Raw genomic sequence first — 18,112 nt, 5'->3', positions numbered from 1 at the left:
CAGAGGAGCGAGCCTGTGTGGGCCCAGCTCCAGCTGCCTTGCGGGAAGGAGGAACAGGACACTCAATGGACCCATCTGTTCTCCATCTCCATGGGCTCGAGTCAAGTTCCTGGCCCTTGAACAGTGCTGCCCGATGTCAGTCCTGCTGATGGTGAAACGGTCTGTGTTTGTTCTGTCCTGTGTGTCAGCCGCCAGCTGCATGTGCTGCTGAGCACGTGAAACATGGCCGGTGAATCAAGGAACTGAACTTCAAATTTTATTTAAGTTTAATTTGAACGACCTCTGTGGCAAGTGATTACCGTATTGGACAACATGGCTTTAAGCCGTCCGTCTTGACCCTTTTTTCTTCTTTGGTGAGACAGCCTTGCTTTAAGATTGGCAAGTATGTTTCTCAAATTTGGTAGTTGTTGTGAAAATGTTGGGGTTCAAGAGCAAACAGTCAAGAAAGAATTCTTAAGATGTCTTCGGAAAAAAGGTGGTTTATTAAAGCACGAGGACAGGACCCGTGGGCAGAAGGAGCTGCACTGGGATCGTGAGGAATGGCCCATTATACACCCTCAAGTTGGGAATTGGGTAGGGAGGGCGTAAGTCTCTAAGGAATGTGGAAGCAGGGTTTCCAGGACCTTGAGGGGCTAGCTGTTGTTGGGAAACTGTCATTTATTACCGTCTAATAACACCTGAGTCATGAGACCCTTCAGATGTATATCGGTGGGCCATATGCTTGGGGGGTGATTGCCAACACGTATCTTGGGGGAGGAGCGTAGAGATAAAGGGAGTTTCCATGGGAATTTTTGTATTTTAAAGGCTTACAGGATCCTGGAGGTCGCGATAATGTCAAGCTAAGTTTGCCTGTTGTCCTCAGTAAAGTTCTAACATGGAGGCAGCTGAGCTCCCGGAGGAAGGTCCCTCTGCCTGCCTCAAGGACTTGTCAAGGGCTGTAGGTTGTAGGGAAGTCTGTTTTTTTTCCCCGTGATGCTGCTGGTTACTCCTCAGGGACCCCTGGCGTCTGAGGGCCGGGAGAAAGGTCCTGTTTCCATTCCAGGTGTCACTTTTCCTTGTGACAGTGAGGAGGTCCACGCATCATGCCAAGGCTGGGAGATGCGCCCTGACGGCTGTGCTGCCCGCCCGCCACCGACCTCCGTGAACCTCCCTCCACCGTGTTGGCCTCTCTGAGCACAGGCAACACTCAGCTCAGGACTCTCCCATATGTCTTCTCCGGGAACAGGAAGCCAACGACGCCCAAGCGATCCCGCACACATCGGAACATAAGGAAGGGGGGTGGACCGTGCGTGGAGAGAGGGAAGTTAGAGGTCAGGGAGAACGCCTGCCTGCCTTTGTCTAAAACCCACAGTAATTCCTCCCTCTTGGCTGACAGCAGGAAGAGAGGGGTTGAAGGAACCTCACAGACCACACGCAGCCTTTCCCGAGGCCCAGGGAGTGTCACCCCAGAAGCCCCAGGGAGGCTGAGCTGTGGGGAGGGGCTGGGCGGCCAGTACCAGGCGGCCTCTGCTCCGCAGCTCTGAGGGGGTGGGGACGGCAAACCCTGGTCATTGCCTGGGTCAGTGGCCCTTTTGTGTAAGTGCCTGGCGGGGATGACTCGGCCATTCCTGGGAGCACAGCTGCACAGAGCCAGAGCTGGGAGGAGGCCGCCCTCCCAGATCCTCCCCTCAGGCTTTGTCAGAGGTGGGGGACATGCACCCCGAGGGCCTCCGCTTGGCCTGACCCTGCTGCAGGGACACTCTGTCCCCAGTCCCGGTAGAGATGGCCAGTTTTTTGAGCTCCTCTTTGCCCAGCTGCCTTCCCTCCCTCCTTCTCCTCTTCCAGCTGTCTTGCAGCTCTGCAGGTAAGATTTATCTTTATTTCTGCCTTGGGGAGACCCTGACAACCAAAAAGCCAGTCTCCCTGGGTTCCCCTCCTTCAGTTCATCCTCAGGGTGTCTTGCAAGTTATCTGTCAGAAGCATGGGTGTGCTGACGGGGCTCCTTCCTCAGAAACCTTCTGTGGCTCCCTCCGCATGTCAGAGTAGGACCCGAGCTCCATAATGTGGCCTTCACGTTCTCCTTCAGCTCACTCTTACCCATCTTCCCCGCGTGCTTTCTCACCAACCGGTGGAGACACCCTAATAGCAGCTCCTTGGGGTTGCTGCCAGGGTTTAATGGGGTGAGGTATAGAACATGTTTAGTCGTGCCTGCCCCGATACATCCTGATAAATGCTGAACAGCCGGATCTCTTCCACATGATCAAGCACCAGCAAGTTTTTACAGAGGAGCCCTGCCGTCACGTTCTGGGGAGAAATAAAAAAAAAACGAAACAAACCAAAAAAACACAGAACACAGATTCTCCGCTTCAGGGAACCCCCAAAACCCAGCCCCACTCCCCTTCGGGAAATCCTTGCAGGTGTCTTCCCTTCATGTAGCTCTGGCTGACAGACACACTCCATGCAGGGAAAAGTTTGGGAGCCTGGGCTGAAGGCACGGAGGAGAACAAGGAAGTGGAGCCAGCTCTGGGGTGGGACGTTTTGGGAACAGGGTGTGAACAAGGACAAAAGCAAACCCACCAGGGGAACATCGGGGAGCAGCTTGGTAAAGTTCAGACAGGGAGCCCCCACCCAAGAATTACACTGCCAGGTGCCAGAGCCCATCCGGTGGTGGGAACTAAAGGCTGGGCTGGAGAGTCAGAGATGGATATGTCGGCGGGAGGGCGAGCAGCCCTGCTGAGTGACCACATGCTAGAACGTTCCTCCTGTCCAGGGCCCTCGAGGCACCTCGGTAACCAGGGATCTCTCCTCCCCGGTTCCAGAACTCCATGTAAAGCTGGGTGTCTTTCTCCTTGGCTCTTAGGAAGCGGCCCTTCCCAGGACAGGCTTGTGTGGCGAGGTCCTGTGACTCTCGGTTTCTTTCCTTTGGTGTCTTGGACAGGACAGTTCAGAGTCATAGGACCAGGCCACCCCATCCGGGCGCTGGTGGGAGATGAAGCCGAGCTCCCGTGTCACATCTACCCCGGGAAGAACGCTACGGGCATGGAGGTGGGCTGGTACCGGCCCCCCTTCTCCAGGGTGGTCCACCTCTACCGAAATGGCAAGGACCAAGACGCAGAGCAGGCGCCTGAATACCGGGGGCGGACAGAGCTGCTGAAGGACACCATGGGCGAGGGGAAAGTGACCCTCAGGATCCGGAACGTGAGGTTCTCAGATGAAGGAGGGTTCACCTGCTTCTTCCGGGACCATTCCTACCAGGAGGAGGCGGCGATGGAACTGAGAGTGGAGGGTGAGTATCTGCGGGGCAAGACCTCCCTCTGAGACTTCCATCAGTCTCTCCACGGAGATGTGACCCTACAGCCCATACATCCCGCTCCTGCGAATCGCAGCAGGACGCAGGAGTGTGTATGCGCACCCGGCCCGTGCGGGTGGAGAAGCGGGACCAAAGCCAGTGCCAGGAGTAGGGACACGACAGAATCCGTGCTGTTACCCAGACCCTGAAAGGCTGTTTGAGGGCTGTGCCCCTTGGCCTGGAGGCACTGCGTGTGGGGCTGCTGCATGTAGGGAACACGCAGGGGCTCCGTGCTCCTGGGTGCAGGTGCAGACGCAGAGACACTGAGGTAAAATATGAAAGGACCCGTGAGACAGTTAGGTGACTGTAGCTCACTTTGAGGGAGGAGGGGGCGGGAGGGAGGACAGAATGTGATCCAGCCAAAGGAGACGCCGGAATTATCCTTACGGTCATATGTATGCATTCATATAAAAGACCTGATACTATGCACATTTGTGAGTACATATAGAGAAAAATTAAAGAAAAAATTTTAAAATAAAAACCAAAATACAAAAGCTGAGAAATAGCGGCAGCAAAACCCAAAATAACCAATTTCTGATGGTTTTTTGCCACTGGATGAGAATAACCTGAAAGCTAATTCCAGTGTCAAAGCGGACGTTTTTCCTTCCATGTCTGACTTTGGAATGTTTTCCTCTTTATTTGTTAGAAACAAAGGCGTGATTCCTAAGGAGTAAAATGACCAGATCCCACTACCGCAGAACCCTCACTGGGTGTGTCTGTGGTGCTTTATTAGACAACAACATCCCCACATTCCTGGCAGACATGGTCCAAGTAAACACCCGGGAGGAGCAAATATCTGAAAGAAAGGGACGCCACCTTCCAAATTCTGTCTTTGGTATCTTCTGTGTGACGGGGATCTTGGCATTGATCTGTTGTCCTCTCACGGGCTGTCAGGATGCAGGGAGAGGTGGGGGCAGGGGGACCCTGACTGTTCACTGCTATTGTCTGAAGAGCAACAGTGTCTCAAGGTCCCCTCCCTCCTCCGCCGGATCCTCAGACAATCCTCATGTCTGCGGGCTCGGCCAGAAGATGGCATTGTGTGCGCGGCAACAAAGCCCTGTTTCCGGAGGAGGGAGTCAGGGGACGTGAGAATGGCTGTGTGTGTGTGCACAGCTGGTTCTATTGGGGGTTGTACCTGCAGGGACGAGGGATTGTGAGACCGCCAGTGTGCAGCTTTCCCGCCTAACTGCTCTGTGTCTTCCTCCCCCAGCACAACCCCCACCTCCAAAGACAGAAGGAGGAAGGGAGGAAGGAAGAAGGGAGGCAGGAAGGAAGAGAGAGAGAGAGAGAAAGAAAGGAGGGAGGGAGGGAAGGAAAGGAGGAAGGGAAGGAAAGAAAGAAACAAAGAAAGAAAGAGAGAGAGGAAGAAAGAAAGAAAGAAAGAAAGAAAGAAGAAAGAAAGAAAGAAAGAAAGAAAGAAAGAAAGAAAGAAAGAAAGAAAAAGAAAAAGAGAACAAAACTGCCTCAGGGGACAGTTTTTCTTTGGGTTGATTTTTCACATTCCAACCCCCTTTCTCCCATCTCAGAATCTGCATTCCTGAGAGTCTAAAAAAAAGAGTGTTTTACAAGTAAACAAGGGACCGCCCGCCACGCCTGCGGAGCAGGAATCTGAGCTGAATCGAGGGCTGAAATCGGTGACTGTGTTACAACTGATGATTACCTCCCTTCCTTCTCTAAAGAGTGTTTTCTCTTTCTTTCCACTTTATTTTTTTCTTGCATTTTTGTGATTTTACTGCTTGTTGTCTCTAATCCTTTCTTTAAATGCTTCATTATGAAACTTAAAAGCATCACAGAAGTAGGTGATTACAGTGAGCCTCCAGGGACCTACCACCCTTCTGCGACAATCCCCCAGGCGGACAGACAGACAGCCTGCTCCACCTGACCCACTCGTCTCCACCCTCCCCCACTGAATCACTGGGGCAAACCCTAGCCCGTATTATCATTCCATCGCGAAATGCACGAGAATGTGTCACTCGGGCTCCTGGCTGACTCAGTCCGTGGAGCATGTGACTCTTGATCTCAAGGTCATGAGTTCCAGCCCCACACTGGGGGTCGAGTTTACTTGGAAAACAAACAAAAAAGAATGTATCACTCAAATGTAAGAACTCTATTCAAAAATCATAACCACAATACTGTTACCTTTAAAAATTAAGAAATATTCCTTAATACCCTCCATGCCTGTTCTGTGTTCAAATTCCCTTGATTGTTTCAAGAATGTATTTTTACAACTGCTTAGTTTGAGTGAAATCTACACGAGAGCCACACGTTGGTGTTTGCCCCGTGGAGCTCCCCACGGTCTAGAGTTGGCTCATTTCACTCCCGTTCTGTTCCGCACGGTGCCCCATACTTGTATTCCTTGTAAACAGAGAAGTACAATCAGAGCCAGGTGTAACTTATTTTTTAGGCATTCATAGGTGATGCTATAAACCCTATTGCTTTCCGTCAGAAGGCCCCTAAAGGCCCCTTCTTCTCTGTTTTCCGATTCTCCTACTTTGTGAATGTATAAAATGTGCGAAGGGTGGAAGCCTGCAGCTGCTAAGTCACATTGCTGCAGGGGACTTCTGATAAGAACTTGGAGTAGGATTGGCTCCACTTTCTCCCGGGAACAGAATAGACAAGAGCCTTAATCTGCAGCTTGAAGAGTTTTGCTCCTCCCTAAGAAACCCTCCCCGACCAGTTGTTTGCTGTCTCTTAATCCTTACGTTTATGGCCACGTCTTTATCTAGCCCACGAAAGGACGGACAAGACGAGAAGTGCTGAGCCCTGCCGGGCACGCTGAGGCTGGACAGCAGAGCTCTTGGGCACCGAGAGCAAGATTCTAGAAGGGGAGGTTCTGGGTGGGAGCCAGAGCTCCAGGTCACCCCCGCAGTGGTTCCACTCCACATCCCCTCGGTCATCGAACCCTGTGTGTCCTACTGTCTCAAACTCCACAAGACGGGCTTTTCACTGGACTGGTGAAGTCGACGGACCCCTCTTCTCTTTTTAAGTAAACTCTGTGCCCAATGTGGGGCTCGAACTCACAACCCCAAGATGGGGAGTCGCGTGCTCTCCTGACTGAGCCAGCCAGGCACCTTCCCAGTCCCCCTGCCCTTTTTTTTACCCCTTCTCAGACGTATGTTTTAAATGCATTAAATAAACATGTTTGTACTGAAACACAGCTATCAAAATGTTACAGTAACAAGATATGGAGTGGCCCTGATAAGTAGTGTAATTTCAAAATAGTGCAGAACAGAAGCGATATCTTGAGGTTTCTGCGACAACTCTAATGTGACTGAAAATACTGGTGGTTTTCATGATGACAAATTCACAGGTTCTGTTCACGGTACTGTGGTGTCAGCTTGCCTACAGACACGCTCACGGAAAGAAGCGCTAAATCCCAGTTCAAAGATTGCTGAAAATAACTCTGAATGGTTTTGTATCTGGCTCCTCAGAGCCTGACTTCCTAACCCCATCCCATGTTCAGGCCCTGTTCTAGTCTCACCATGACTGCGGCCTCTTCCCTGGCCTCCCTCCTCCAGGCGGGCGGTCACGGGTCAGTCGTGTCATCCTCCCCGTGAGACTCTTCCCCAAGCCCCGTGAGGACCAGATCTGAGTGTCTCCGCTGGTTCCCAAATCTCTGGAAGATGGGCCTTGACAATCGCCAGCCCGTCCCGGAAACAAGCCCACTCTCCCTCCAAGCTGCGTCCTCTTGTTCGAGCCCTGGAGCCGGGGCGCGGTGCGGGCCCTGGGGCTGCAGCACTGCTCTGCCTTCCAGATCCCTTCTACTGGATCAACCCCAGCGTGCTGGTTCTCATCGCGGTCCTCCCCGTGGTGCTCCTGCAGACCGCCGTGGGCCTTCTCTACCTCTGCCTGCAGCACAGACTGAGAGGTACGGGCTGGAGGGTGGGCTGCTGTGGGCCCATCCCCGAAACACGAAACACGGGGCCTCTTGGAGTTTGCTGGCCTGATGGTCAGTTTTGAGTGACTTCTGGGTTCAAAACTGCAGAACGACAAGTTCTCCATCGTTTCTGTAACGGGTCCCTGCGTTTCCCTGCGGTAGGGCTGACACACAAGGGCCCATGTTACAGTGAAGGCCCCAGAGGCCGGGGGCGGTTTGGGAGTTACGTGAGGACACACCCTGCAGTGGCAGGGCCGCCCTGGCCCCCTCGGTCTCTGGACCACCCCTGGCAGCTTCCTGCCGTGGGGGAGGGGGCCTCTGAGTCGGACAGGTGGATGCCTCCTGGAGGTTTGAATACGGTCCCTGCGCAAACGTCCCCACCACATCAGCAGTGTTCAGAACTTGCTTCCTCCTCCTTTTCCACTCAACACGGAGGACTCAGCCTCAGCTGTCCGTGAAGCGCCTCTTCTGTGCCCAGAGCGTCCATCCGGAACCTTCTCCCTGAGCTGTTCTCAGAGCCCGGGCTCGCAGGCCCTGGGATTCTTCTCCCCCTCCCGGTCCTGAGAGCATAAAGCCCAAGGGAGGGCTTGGGGTATGCGAGAGGGCAAATGGAGGGGTCTTCTCTCTCCCCTTGAATTCATCCCGGGTACTTGGGGCCCTACGCCCCCACGTGGAAAAGGCTGTCCGTTCCCATGGCTGTGCAGAAGGGACGTGTGATGGCACGGGGCCGCCTGGACGCTGGTGGACCTCAGCCTTGTGCGGGGGTGGGCTGGGGGGGGACACTCCCCCCTCCACCTGGGAGGGACATCTATTTGGGAGCCCGTCTCCTCCCTCATTCGGAAGTTAGTGGCTTTAGATTTACAAAGTGACAGCCCCGCGGGGGAGGGGGGCAAAGTGAACGGAGACCTGTGGGGCGGAGGCCTAGAGCCGCCTGGGGGGAGGGGGAGGTGAGAAAACCTAAGGCTGGTTTGGGGCCTTGCTGTCCCCCCAGGCTCTCTCTGGATTCCAGTGTTTGCCGCTGACCGCAGCCATGGAGAGAGCTCCAAACCTGGGCTCTCGCATCCATTCCCCTGCGGACACTGCTGGACCTCAGAGAAACCGCTGGCACAAGGGTCCAGGGCGCCGGGTGAGGAAGGGGCCCATCTCATGCCAGAGTTCCAACTAAAAATGTTGCCTTTTTCTATTTCAGGAAAACTTCGAGCAGAGATAGGTGAGTTTTTGTCGTCCTCCCTCCACGATCCCTCTGTCCTCTGGCATCACTGACATGGTCACTTTCTCTGACCGTCTCTGCCTCTGTCCCCACACCCTGTGCTTCCTTCAGACAGACACAAGCTCATAGTTCAGACCCCGCCAGCCAGCCAGCCAGCCAGCCAGGAGTCGTAGCGAGATGGGGGCGAGCGTCCAGCAGGTCCCCTTCCCCCGCGGGTATCACAACTAGGAGCAGTTTAAGTGATTCCATCACAGAGGCTCTGAGGGGAAGGGCTCCCCTCCGAGAGCCCCACTGAGCCCCTTCCTGTGTGTTCCCTTTCAGAGAACCTGCACCGGACGTTCGGTAAGTGCCAGGACCGGTCCTTCCCAGTCAGCGTGGTGTGTCAGTGGGACCCAGTCACGCACCGCTGGGCTCCTGCCTCTTCCCTTCCCGCCTCCTTTTTCTCTAAGTCACGGGTGACTGCTAGTGGGTACGCGTGAGGCTTCTCCGTGCAGGCCCTGCACCAGCAGCTCCGCGGCAACTCAAGCTGTAGGAAACACCATGGTACTCTGCAGACGTGGGGCGGGAGGTAACAAACCTGCCCAGTGCACTCGCTCTCTAGTTGGGGACACAATATGAACTCACTGCAGAACTAAATACTTACTGTCACCGATGGAACCCACGTGGTAGAAGGGAGTTTCAGGCACACAGAACAAGAGACTCTACAGGGCTGATTAGGGAAGGCTTCCTGGAGGAAGAGACACCAAGCCCGTTTAGTGTTGGCTCTTCAAGACTCCAGTCTCCGTCCTTTTTGTTCACTGCTGATTCCCCAGAGCCTAAGGACAATGCCAGCAAAAGAAGGGCACCCACATCCCGGATGGATGGATGTTGCAGAAATTTCTAGGATGCCTTCGGGCCCCTGCTCTGAGCAGCCTCCCTGAACGGGGAGCGCTCCATCCTAGCGTTTAGGACGTCACGTCAGCATGCCAAACATGCACAGTCTCTGCGACCCAAAAAGGGAGAACGTGAGCGGTTTTGTAGGATTCGAGTAGCAAAAGCCTTACCCCTTTCTGTACCAGGAATCTCCTCGGCATTCTGGTAAAGCCTAATGGGCCCTTTTCCAGAGTAAGGTTTTTAAACAGTGACAGAACATATGATTGCAAGGAAAACCACTGAAATACAGGTATCAAAATAGAACCCTATTTGTAATATAGCACAAATGTTTCTTTAAATAACAAAAATGCACCAAGTAACAGAGTGGCGGCAGGGGCAGTAACTGTCAAACTATCGGCAAACATTTCGAGGTTCCAGCAGCCCCAGTGGGAGGGAAGTAAGTGGTTTCCGTTGGGGATAAAGTCACAGGCACTGCTGACGACTGCTGTGTGGCCTCCATTGTTAATGGATGAAATGCCAAATTCGGTTCAAGGCTGGTGAAAGTAAGGGTGCAGAGCTTTCCTCACCTGGGTTCACAGCTCCACAGGCCGTGGGGTCGCGAGAGGGTGGGTGGGGCCGGGGGCGCACGCTAACCCTGTGTTCTGTGGCGGTGGCTCAGACCCCCACTTCCTGAGGGTCCCCTGCTGGAAGGTCGCCCTGTTCGCGCTGGTGCCCGTGCTCGGACCCCTGCTCGCCCTGGTCATCTGCTACAACTGGCTGCACCGGAGACTAGCAGGTGCCGTGGGGGCGGCACGCGGGGCCTCGCAGCGGTGGGGGGACCCAGACCGCCTGCCTCCTCCCCAGGGCCAACTCCAGGGTCCTCCGCGGATCCCGGAGGAGAGCCTGTGGGGCCGGTCGTCTTCCACCAGTCACGTCCTCCTTCCTTTTTTCCAGGGCAGTTTCTTGAAGAGCTGAGTAAGTTTTCTTCTCCCTTTATAAGCTGAGACCAAAACACCAGGCAGGCAGGAAGAGGAAGGGGGGCTGGGGAGGAACCAGAAGCTGCGGGGGGCGGGGGGGACAGGAAAGCCTGGCTCAGGGAGGCCAGGGCCCTCCCACGTGCTCTGCTGGCCTTCCTGTTCCTCCGCAGCTGCCCTAGGCCTAGCCTCCACCACTGCTGGGGCAGGCGCAGAGGCAGGGGGACCCCTGGGGGCTTCTCCTCTCGAGGATTAAGGCTTGGTACTGACAGGTTTTTCAGGTTATTTTCTCCTCTTTCTAGGAAACCCCTTCTGAGTGACACTGCATCTTGGTAAGGGTGCTGGACAGTCTGGCCCGTCCCAGCACCGGCCCTCAGGTGTGGCATCCTCCGAGCTGTACCCACACTGGCCACTTCGCCCCAGGGACAGCCCATCTCCATTTCCAGGAATGCTCTGAATTCCAGACGGCCTGAGTCCTCTTCCATCATCTACCTTTCCTCGTCCCCGTTTCCCTACCCACATTTGTCCTCCCCCCTCGTCCTCCATCTGGAAGCCGTCTCTGGCCGTGGCCAGCCGGGCATTCCTCTCTCTGACCGAGGACACCTGTGCTGGACGGTGACAGAGGCAGGACTGAGACCTGCAGCCTCCCTCTTGCAAATCACAGTATGCCAGCGTGGCCAACGGTGGTTGTTTCTCCCACGATGTTGGTCCTGGGGGGCAGAGCAAAGGGAAGGAGCAGGAGTGCGAACCCCTGGAGCTGCGTGAGCGGCAGGCCAGGACACTGGCTGGAGTGCCATCGGGCCCCCGGCCTTCGGAGCAGAGAGGGGAGCGAGGGCAGCGTCGAACACTGGCCTTGACTTCCACGTCTTGCGTGGACGGGTCCCCCCCTTTCTGTCCCGTCTTACCCCGTTTTCTCCAACAATTACTACTTGATGGTCTATCAGACACAAACAAGGCAGGTGCTAATAATAATACAATTCTCGGTGCGCCACGTCTCAGCCCGTCCTTTCGGCATGGCCCTCCTCACCCCTCCCCTTTCTCCTGCCCGGGCCGCTGACCCTGCAGGCCCGAGCCTAGGAAAAGCAAGCACGAAGGACGACCTCAGTCAGAAAGGCCGTTTCTTTAGTTTATGGACCGCGCCCCTCGAGGCCTCATTTGCTCTCGCCCCTCCGGTGCCTTCTCCCCGCCCTCTCCTGGGACCTGGATGCCCGGGGCAGACCCATCTCCTTCCCTGACAAAGGCGGGGCATCACGAAAGAACCTCAACCATTGGCCCAGGATGGCCCAGCACGTCTGAAGTTCGCCCAGACACGGGTCCTTGCTCTCGGGGCCCCCCCAGTGACCCATGAGGCCGTCCCTGTCCCCGAAGCAGACATCACACACGGGGCAACGGTAAACCTTCTGCCTCCAGTGCGTCTGCTGGTGTCTGACCAGCTCTGACCGTGAGCTGAAAGACTTGCCACAGCGGAAGCAGCCGCTGGGCTGCTCTGAGAGGTGGGCCTTCCGGTGGCTGGACAGATGGGCCTTCCTGCCGAACGTCAGAGGGCAGTGAGGGCAGGAGAAGACCTTGAGTCTCGAGGGCTTTGCTGGGGGACAGCTGGGCCTGGTGTCCAGGCAGGGGGTTTTCGTGCTGGGTGTCTGCGTGCGGGTCCCAGGCCCCAGGGCTGTTCCCGCTGCTGCCCAGGGTCTCCCAGTAACCACCTGCTTGCCGTCACCAGGTGGCTGCATCTCGGCCACGGAACCCTTGGTTCCAGTTGTGGGTTCTCGGGTCCTGGCCACTGGGGCGCGGGTCTCCTGGCTGGACCCCTGGGTCTGGTCAGCGCGCTCCTGAGATCCGGCTCTGGGGTCTGGAAGCCTCCCCAGGTGCTTCTGGTCTTGGGCCACTGGGCCCTGGTTTTGGTGTGTCTTCTGGTGGCGTTTGAGCTCGGACCGGTCCCGGAAGCCCTTCCCACAGCAGGGGCAGGAGTGGGGCCGGTAACCCAGGTGCACACGGCGGTGCCGACTCAGCCCTGACGCGTCACGGTAGGTCTTGTCGCAGAGCGGGCAGCAGAAGGGCCTCTCCCCGAGGTGCACGCGCCGGTGAAAGCTGAGGTCCCTGGAGTTTCGGAAGCACCTGCCACACTGGCCGCAGCTGTCCATCGTGTGGGGACTGTGAACAGACTGGTGACTGTGCGGGCTGGAGCGCTTGCTGAAGGTCCGGCCACAGGGCTGGCACAGGAAGGGCGGCCCAGCCGGGGAGGCAGGCTGCGCGGGGGCCCTGTGCGTGGACCCCGCGGCCGCAGAGGCTGGGCCTGCCCCTCTGCAGGCAAGGGACGCCCGGTCGTCAGACAGCCTCCAAGTCCCCTCCTGAAGTGTCTTCTTCCTGCCGCCTGCGGTGGGGACGGGGGGACAGGACGCCCCGTGAGAACCCAGCACCAGCTCCCCTTCAGCCCACAACCCCCACACGCTCTCACTCGCGGACCTCACAGGCTGCAGGCAGACGGACCTCTGGGTTTCCAAATGAGAAGAGAATCAACATTCGAAGCGGAATCTTTCAGCCAGAGTGGAGGTCAGAACTCTAGCCTAGACCCACATTCTCGCAATCCATTTCCTCTCGTTTTCAGTATCTCACGTTCCCACGACACCCGCAGTGACCTCCGAGGTGGTGCAAATGGGGACACCAAAGTGAAATGCGGTACCGTTCATCACCCAGCTAGAATGGGAAGTTCACACCAGGGCCCGTGGTCAGCTCGGCCCGGAACCTCTCCTTCCCGTCCTACCTCAGGGACAGGTCTCCACTTGGGCTCAGCACAAGCTCATACTCCTTCCTCTCCTGTTCCCTTGGAAGGGACGTAAGCAACCTGTATGAACTCCACCCCCTGGAGAACTGCAGGTATTTGCTTGTCCTCAAAAGTTCAGGTAGTCCTCTGGGGCCGAGGGACGCGAGCACGTGGTCTCAAGCCCTCTCGCGGCTCCACGTGGGGCCCGGTGAGAAGGACGCAGGCTGGGAGAGGACGTGCTCTGCCCTGGTGCTGGGAGGCAGCCCTCCACCCTCCCAGGGCATGGCCGGGGCCCTCGCCACCCCCTTCCTTTGCCACGCTTACCTGAAGGGAGGCCTTCTCCATTTGGGGGTCGGAGCTGGAGCTCTGCTCTCCACTGCTTTTCTTCTTGTTCAAGCTTGATGATCAGATCTGGGTTAGACAGAAAGATTCTAACTGGGGGTGGGAAGGAAAGAGTGAGCCGAGGTCCCAGGCTTGGCCCCATCCCACCCAGTGGGGACAACAGGCTATCTTCTCCCATTTCCTTGGTTTAAGAACTGGAACACTTAGATGCAGGGAGGAGACCTCCTAACGAAGTTCCTGGCACCTAACAGGAGCAATTCAGTAAGTACAGGTACATTTCAAATTATCATCATGTTCCAGGGATTATCTTTGCCTCAGTGCAGGCTTTCATTTCTTGTCCTTTCACCCCGAGCTTAGGGACCTAGATCTTTCACACCTGGAAGGCCTAGAAGGTGTAGGGTCAGTAAAGGGAGCTGTGAGCCAATCTACCTGCTCAGGGAAGCCAGGTGTCCCGGGGTCCTGAGCAGGGGGCTGCGCTGAGGGTCCTGGGCAGGGGGCTGCTCTGAGGGTCCTGGGCAGGGGGGTCCTGGGCAGAGGGCTGTGCTGAGGGTCCTGGGCAGGGGGCTGCGCTGAGGGTCCTGGGCAGGGGGGTCCTGGGCAGGGGGCTGTGCTGAGGGTCCTGGGCAGGGGGCTGCGCTGAGGGTCCTGGGCAGGGGGGTCCTGGGCAGGGGGCTGTGCTGAGGGTCCTGGCAGGCAGCATGCTGAGGGAACCACAGCCTCTTACCCACAGACATCAGGTTTCTGAAGGTCTCAGACATGACGTCCTGGTACAGGACCTTCTGACCGGCGTCTAGACACACCCACTCTTCCTGCGTGAAATTCACGGCCACGTCATCAAAGGTGACTGGCTTCTGGAAGAGCAGGAGAGACTCAGGGAGTCGTTCAAGCACAACGTTTAGAAAACCAAGAGATAAAGAAAACCATGGAAGGAGGGGAGAAATAGGGAAGGACAGGCACAAAGCCACGATGTTCATCTACAGAAAGGGAGGAAGACAGGAGGGTGGGCGGGGGCGGTGTTCACTGAATATAGGTAAGGTGGGACCAGTCCAGGAAGCTGCAGGGCAGGGTGGAGGCGGGCGCTGAGAAAGGTGGGCATGCGCTGCCAGGTGTCTAGCTGGGAGCCGTCTGCAACCCCGCCTGACCTTGGACTTGGACAGGGTCGCACGAAAGAGCTCGGGAGCCTGGGAGCTGTCCCGCCCGCCCTCTGCTCACTTCCAGCCAGGCCTCCCACCAGCTCTCTCTCCTCGCGGCTTCCCGCCCGGCCTCCTCATCCGACCGCGGGAGCAGCTTCTCGTCCACCGCCGGGTCTGCCCCCAGCTCTGCCCACTCCTGGCCTGGCCCCCGGCGCCGACCGGACCCCTTCCTGGGGCTCTGTGTGTCCTGGTCACCGTGCGGGTGGAGAGGGTGTGCACGGGCCTCAGTCTGGGTTGGCATGGCTTCCGGGACAACAGAACTTGCTCCTCCTGGTTTGGGTCTGTGGTCCAAACCGTCCTCTCGCACAGCCGAGCACACCTCTGCTCCTCGAAGCCCAGGCTGCAGGGCTCAGGGACGGGTCCCCGGGGCTCCGCGGCCGGTGCGGGGCGACACCGCCCGCTCAGGGAGCTCCTGGTGAGCCCCACCTCCTCTGCGGACCGCCTCTCACGTCACTGCTTCTTGAGGTGCACAACCTTGAACAAAGACATAAAAACACGCTGACTTTCCTCTTGCAGTTTTTCTGGACTGGGGGTGAGCTGAAAATAGCCAGAAAAGGGGGGTCTGACGATGGAGTTAATGAGACTGCTGAGATGTGCCAAGTGCGGCCGGGTCCCTCCGTCCCCCTCCCTCTCCATCAGGACTGTTCACAGCGGTGGTGGGAGATGTCAGGTCGGGACTTCTCCCCTGTCCCTGCAGCCAGAGGACCCAGGAGGCTGTCCTGCTCCCCGGGGGGCCCCCCAACAGCCCGTGCGGGGGCGCTGGGAGGAGGCCCCTGCAACTGCCCCACCATGTTCTACACCCACATCCTGTGGAGGGGGAGGGGGCGGCGGTCTTGGCGAGGGCAACCCGCCCTTCCAGAACCTAAATCCCCTGAGGGAACGTGTCGCCATCTTCCCGTCCTGCCAGCAGCCAATCTCTGGGACCCAAAACCACCGTCAGCGGTTTCCCACGGCAACTCCGAGAAAAAGCAAAAGCCCCACCACACCTGCCAGGCTTTGTGGGACCGGCCGGCACCCCGGGCCCCAGCTGCTTGAGTCTTGGGCCCTCCAGCCAGGCTCTGGCCCTGGGCTCCCTGCTCGGTCCCAGCAGGACCTTTCCAGCCCAGCCCAGCCCTGAGATCAGATCTTTTTGTCCCTTGGGGTGAAGCCTCCCACAGGCAGGAAGACAAAACGGCTCACCATTGCGGTGGCCCACTGGAGGGGCTGAGGTGCTCCCGTCAGCCGGCCACACTGAGGAGCCCCCGAGGCCCATGCACCCCGAAACTTCCCTTCTGGAATCCCAGCTTTCTCAACACCAGCAAGGGGCCCCCATTGTGGCCGGAGAGGTGGGTGCCCCAGGCCACACCCCTGACAACCAGGTTTCCCCAGGGCCCCGCGGTGGGAGCCTTTCCACGATGACGGGTGCAATGCCCACCTGCCCGCGTCAGGCCCGAGGAGTGCGGGACAAAGACCCGCGTTTGCCTCCGTCCCCCCAGCTCAACACCCAGCTGCCCCACTCACCCGCAGTGCTCCGAGGACAGGGACTGTCTGGGGGGCCCAGTGCTGGGCAGCCCCGCTCTCCCAGCCGGGTTCCACGAGCCCACCGCGTTTCCTGCCCCGGGGCCCAGCTGAGACTGTGGACCCACCAAGGTCAAGAGTTCGCCCGCCGTCCGAGAAGCCCGAGAGGAAGAGAGCCCCGCCCCCTCCCCAGCCCACCCTCCTACCTGTAGCAACCCTGGTCCCACCTAGCGCCAGGACCTTGCCTTAGTCCGCGTCCTAATTTGCTCTTGAAAAAAGAGGGTTATCTCTGATTAAATCCTCCCACCGCCACCATCTAGAGGGGAAACGAGCCCCACGGGCCCCCAGGAGAGAGGCGGAGGCATAGGCATCTTAGAGAGACACACCTTGACCAAAATGCTGGAGGTCGGGGAGCGCAGGGAGGACCCGGGCAGGTGGAGAGCTGCTTCCGCGGCCACTTACCCTCACCCAATTCAGCCTGGCTCAGTGATACGTATGTAACTATCAGTGCAACGGATACCACATTTACTGTTTTCCACTTAATTAGCACTTCATGTGGGAAGCAAAGGCAAAATAAAAAAAATTGAATTTCCTTACTTCCTACAGCCCATTGACAAGGCCTTGAAACAGGCAAGGCGGGGAGCTTGGTCTGGGAGCTCAGCTGCCTGGATGCTGACTCTTTGCTGAGGGCAAAAGGCAACCTCAGCCCACCGCCCGGAGCCTGTGAGTCTCCTTTAACATATAGAAATCCCTTTGGAAATTCCTTTATCTCTACCCCCAAGATACATCCTGGCAATCATCCCCCAAGCATATGACCCACCCATACACATCTGAGGGGTCTCAGGACTGAGTTCTTTTATTGAGTTCTATTACTAAGCAATAATAGACTGAGTTCTATTACTAATACTAAGCTGTAATAAACGAACTTTCCTAACAACAGCTGCCCCCTCAGGGTCCTGGGAGGCTTGTGCTGTCCCTGCCCCTCCCAGCTTGAAAGCATAGAATGGGCCGCCCCTCGTGACCGTGCAGCTCTTTCTGCCCACGGGTCCTGTCCCCGAGCTTCCGTAAAACCGCTTGGTTTGCACTAGACGTCCCAAGAATTCTCTCCTGGCCCTCGGTTCCAAACCCTGACATCCCCACATCAGCACACACTACATTCCACTCGGCTTCACGTCCGCCTGGGGTTTTACCGTTTACAAAGTACGTTTGCAAACATGGCCCCGGTGAGTGTCCCCAAACACCCCCTGAGGTAAGACTTGCTGCTCCGTCCCTGCGGGTAGGACACCGTCCCTCGAATGCTGAGCCTTCCCAACGCAGGTCTGCAATCTCTCAACAACCAAGGCGTCATTTTGGAAGCTGTCTTTGAGGATTTAGTGGAAGCCATGTTTATAAAAGTTTGTTTTTAGATTTTATTTATTTGACAGAAAGAGAGACCATGAGCAGGGGGAGCGGCGGGCAGAGGCAGAGGGAGAAGTAGGCTCCCCGCCGAGGAGGGAGCCCGACGTGGGACTCGATCCCCGGACCCTGGGGCCACGACCTGAGCCGGAAGCAGGCGCCCCTGGGTGCCCTCCTCTTGAAACGCGGCTTCAGCTTGTTTCCGCTCTGCGGGAGCCCCACGGCCGGCCCAGGGCAGCTTTCTGACGCTGGGCTTCCTCGGCGCCTGGGAGCGTGGGCCAGCTTGCACGCCACTGCTTCCGAGCCGGAGGATCCGAGAGCCCTGCTCGGCCGTGGAGACGCCACACCGCAGGGCGCCGCAGCCGGCCGGACACCTCAGTTCGCGCGGGGAGTGGCAGATGCGGTGGGGACGGCCTGGTCCCGCACGCTGCCGTCGAGGCTCCGCGGGGCTGGGTGCGCGGGTCCTGTCGCTGCGGTCGGTCGGCTAAGCTGCGGCTCAGGCCCAGGCCGACATTCAGTCCCCGCGCCAGTCACTCAGAACCAAAACTGGAGGCTGCCACCTTACGGGCGGGCGGGGCAGACGTGAGGCCGGGGTCGTGGCTCTCTCCAACACACCCCTCCATCCGCCTGCCTCTCGCTTTCCTGACTCGGGCCGTCCGGTGGCCTAGCTAGTTGGTCAGGCACTT

General features: G+C 57.5%; 2 protein-coding genes across 6 annotated transcripts; one reads left to right on the top strand and one right to left on the bottom strand.

Annotated features, from left to right (window-relative positions):
- The first annotated feature begins 1,539 nt into the window (after positions 1-1,539).
- On the top strand, positions 1,540-11,225 carry MOG (myelin oligodendrocyte glycoprotein). 4 transcript variants are annotated; one of them, XM_034660222.1, is made up of 8 exons: positions 1,729-1,843; positions 2,918-3,265; positions 7,083-7,196; positions 8,395-8,415; positions 8,737-8,757; positions 9,947-10,063; positions 10,222-10,242; positions 10,544-11,225. In XM_034660222.1, exons 1-8 carry the CDS (start codon positions 1,762-1,764, stop codon positions 10,555-10,557), a joined length of 738 nt encoding a protein of 245 aa, XP_034516113.1. In that variant the 5' UTR covers positions 1,729-1,761; the 3' UTR covers positions 10,558-11,225. The 4 variants fall into 4 exon arrangements, with proteins under 4 accessions (XP_034516112.1, XP_002930247.1, XP_019648600.1 ...); XM_034660221.1 differs by having other exon boundaries at positions 1,540-1,843; positions 9,947-10,242; positions 10,544-11,224; XM_002930201.4 differs by lacking the exon at positions 9,947-10,063 and having other exon boundaries at positions 1,555-1,843; positions 10,544-11,219.
- Positions 11,226-11,341: 116 nt separating this feature from the next.
- Positions 11,342-16,187, bottom strand: ZFP57 (ZFP57 zinc finger protein). 2 transcript variants are annotated; one of them, XM_034660219.1, is made up of 5 exons: positions 16,035-16,187; positions 14,554-15,008; positions 14,066-14,192; positions 13,324-13,410; positions 11,342-12,609 (listed from the first exon to the last, which is right to left on the bottom strand). In XM_034660219.1, the coding sequence occupies exons 2-5, from the start codon at positions 14,773-14,775 to the stop codon at positions 11,393-11,395; spliced, it is 1,653 nt and encodes a 550-aa protein (XP_034516110.1). In that variant the 5' UTR covers positions 14,776-15,008; positions 16,035-16,187; the 3' UTR covers positions 11,342-11,392. The 2 variants fall into 2 exon arrangements, with proteins under 2 accessions (XP_034516110.1, XP_034516111.1); XM_034660220.1 differs by lacking the exon at positions 16,035-16,187 and having other exon boundaries at positions 14,573-14,666.
- Positions 16,188-18,112: the final 1,925 nt, after the last annotated feature.

Source organism: Ailuropoda melanoleuca, chromosome 5, assembly GCF_002007445.2.
Source record: "Ailuropoda melanoleuca isolate Jingjing chromosome 5, ASM200744v2, whole genome shotgun sequence".
Lineage (NCBI taxonomy): Eukaryota > Metazoa > Chordata > Mammalia > Carnivora > Ursidae > Ailuropoda > Ailuropoda melanoleuca.
This window is presented reverse-complemented; position numbering and strand designations above follow the sequence as displayed.